The sequence below is a fragment of the Rhagoletis zephyria genome, unplaced genomic scaffold, assembly GCF_001687245.7.
Source record: "Rhagoletis zephyria isolate East Lansing unplaced genomic scaffold, Rhagoletis_zephyria_1.1 Rzeph_scaffold_04029, whole genome shotgun sequence".
Lineage (NCBI taxonomy): Eukaryota > Metazoa > Arthropoda > Insecta > Diptera > Tephritidae > Rhagoletis > Rhagoletis zephyria.
Genome location: NW_016161112.1, coordinates 53,870 through 55,269, shown reverse-complemented (window position 1 = coordinate 55,269; position 1,400 = coordinate 53,870). Strand labels below are relative to the sequence as shown.

General features: G+C 35.6%; 1 protein-coding gene across 1 annotated transcript in view; it reads left to right on the top strand.

Moving 5' to 3' along the window:
* The first annotated feature begins 42 nt into the window (after positions 1-42).
* The window catches only part of LOC108370136 (uncharacterized), a 28,115-nt gene continuing 26,757 nt past the window's right edge, over positions 43-1,400 (top strand). Inside the window, exons 1-4 of the mRNA XM_017625396.1 lie at positions 43-317; positions 398-553; positions 611-748; positions 1,168-1,382. Of these exons, the coding sequence (XP_017480885.1) occupies positions 195-317; positions 398-553; positions 611-748; positions 1,168-1,382 (632 nt within the window). The 5' untranslated portion in view covers positions 43-194. The remainder of the gene's footprint in view (positions 318-397; positions 554-610; positions 749-1,167; positions 1,383-1,400) is intronic.

Genomic DNA, 1,400 nt, shown 5'->3' with positions numbered 1-1,400 from the left:
TGACACTATGTGGTCGGTTAATACTGCGCAAGTCGATGTCTATTATCGATATAGTTTGCGCTTCCGTAGTGTCATCTCAATTGCGGTATGTTTTGATGTCTGGATTTTTTTCACGAGTCCTTGCAAAGTTCGACGGCCCTCGTGAGAATAGTTAATAAACTTATTATAAGCAGGTGGATACGCCTGTGTTACAAATGCAACCATTCATTGTAATTCGCAACTATCGTGATGATGATGAACTTAAGTGTCAAGAGTTGGTGCGCGATTATATCATGTCGTTTGTTAAAAAGTCCTTCTACTGTTTTTGTTTTAGAGAGGTGGGTTAATTCAATGCAGGATTGTCCTCGAAGAAAGGTTTAGGTATGTTTGTAACTATTCATTTTACCATCTTTTTCAGATAACTCTTCAATTCATTGTTATAACATGGGCTATACTCTTTATTTTCATTGGAGTGCCATTGCATTTTTGTGCAATGACAATACCAGGCTGCATATTTTTCTTATTCTCTGGCACCTATTTTTCGTTTTATGCGAAAGCAGTCGAACTGATGAAGGTGAATTAATGATATACACATTACAAATTTAGTTAATTCCAAATAGTTCAACAATAGATGAAGGCATCACAATCCTTAGTGGCAGAATGTTACGAGCCGTTTATATTTCGCCTTAAACCCCGAGAAGCGACGTATCAAATTTTTTTAGAAGAATCGCCTTATGAGCAATCATACCAAAACAAATTTAGAAAAAAGGTAGGACAACGTACTTTTAATGTATACGGTTTAGTTATTGCCCAATGATTTCTGGCCATTGTGCCCTTATAGATCACGAACAAAAAAAAAAAACAAAAAAAAAATTACTCGTCGGCAAGGGTGTAAACCATCATCATGGTCTAAACTTTATTTTTTTTTAATTTTTGGTCATTAATTAAAAAAATTTGGTTTGAAAAATGCACTGCGAATTTCGGAGTGGGTTTTGCGCAAAAATACTATGAATCGTATTGTCATCTCTCTAGTCGGCGAGCCATGCCCCAATCCAAAAACAGTGGGCAAATAACTAAACATTCCCCTTTTTATGACTGCTTAAGCTTAGAATACAGCTCTCAAGAAAAATCAAAAGAAATATTTTTCCAAGGCGAATGTACATATAAATTATGATTTTATTTTTTTAGATAATTGCTACCGTAAGCGTAAAAAAGCACAATTCACTATATAACGCGGCCTGGATGTTTCGTTTTGCTGTAGCGCCGGAATATCCATTCCAAAAAGTCGCCGAACCAATGCTCAATCTAGTATCTAAAAAATGTATAGCTAACGGATGTGGTTCATTGGAATGCACAATTTCAGAGTGGCAAGAAGAAGAACGTGACTTTTTTGACAATATGGGGTATTGTATAGTATGCAA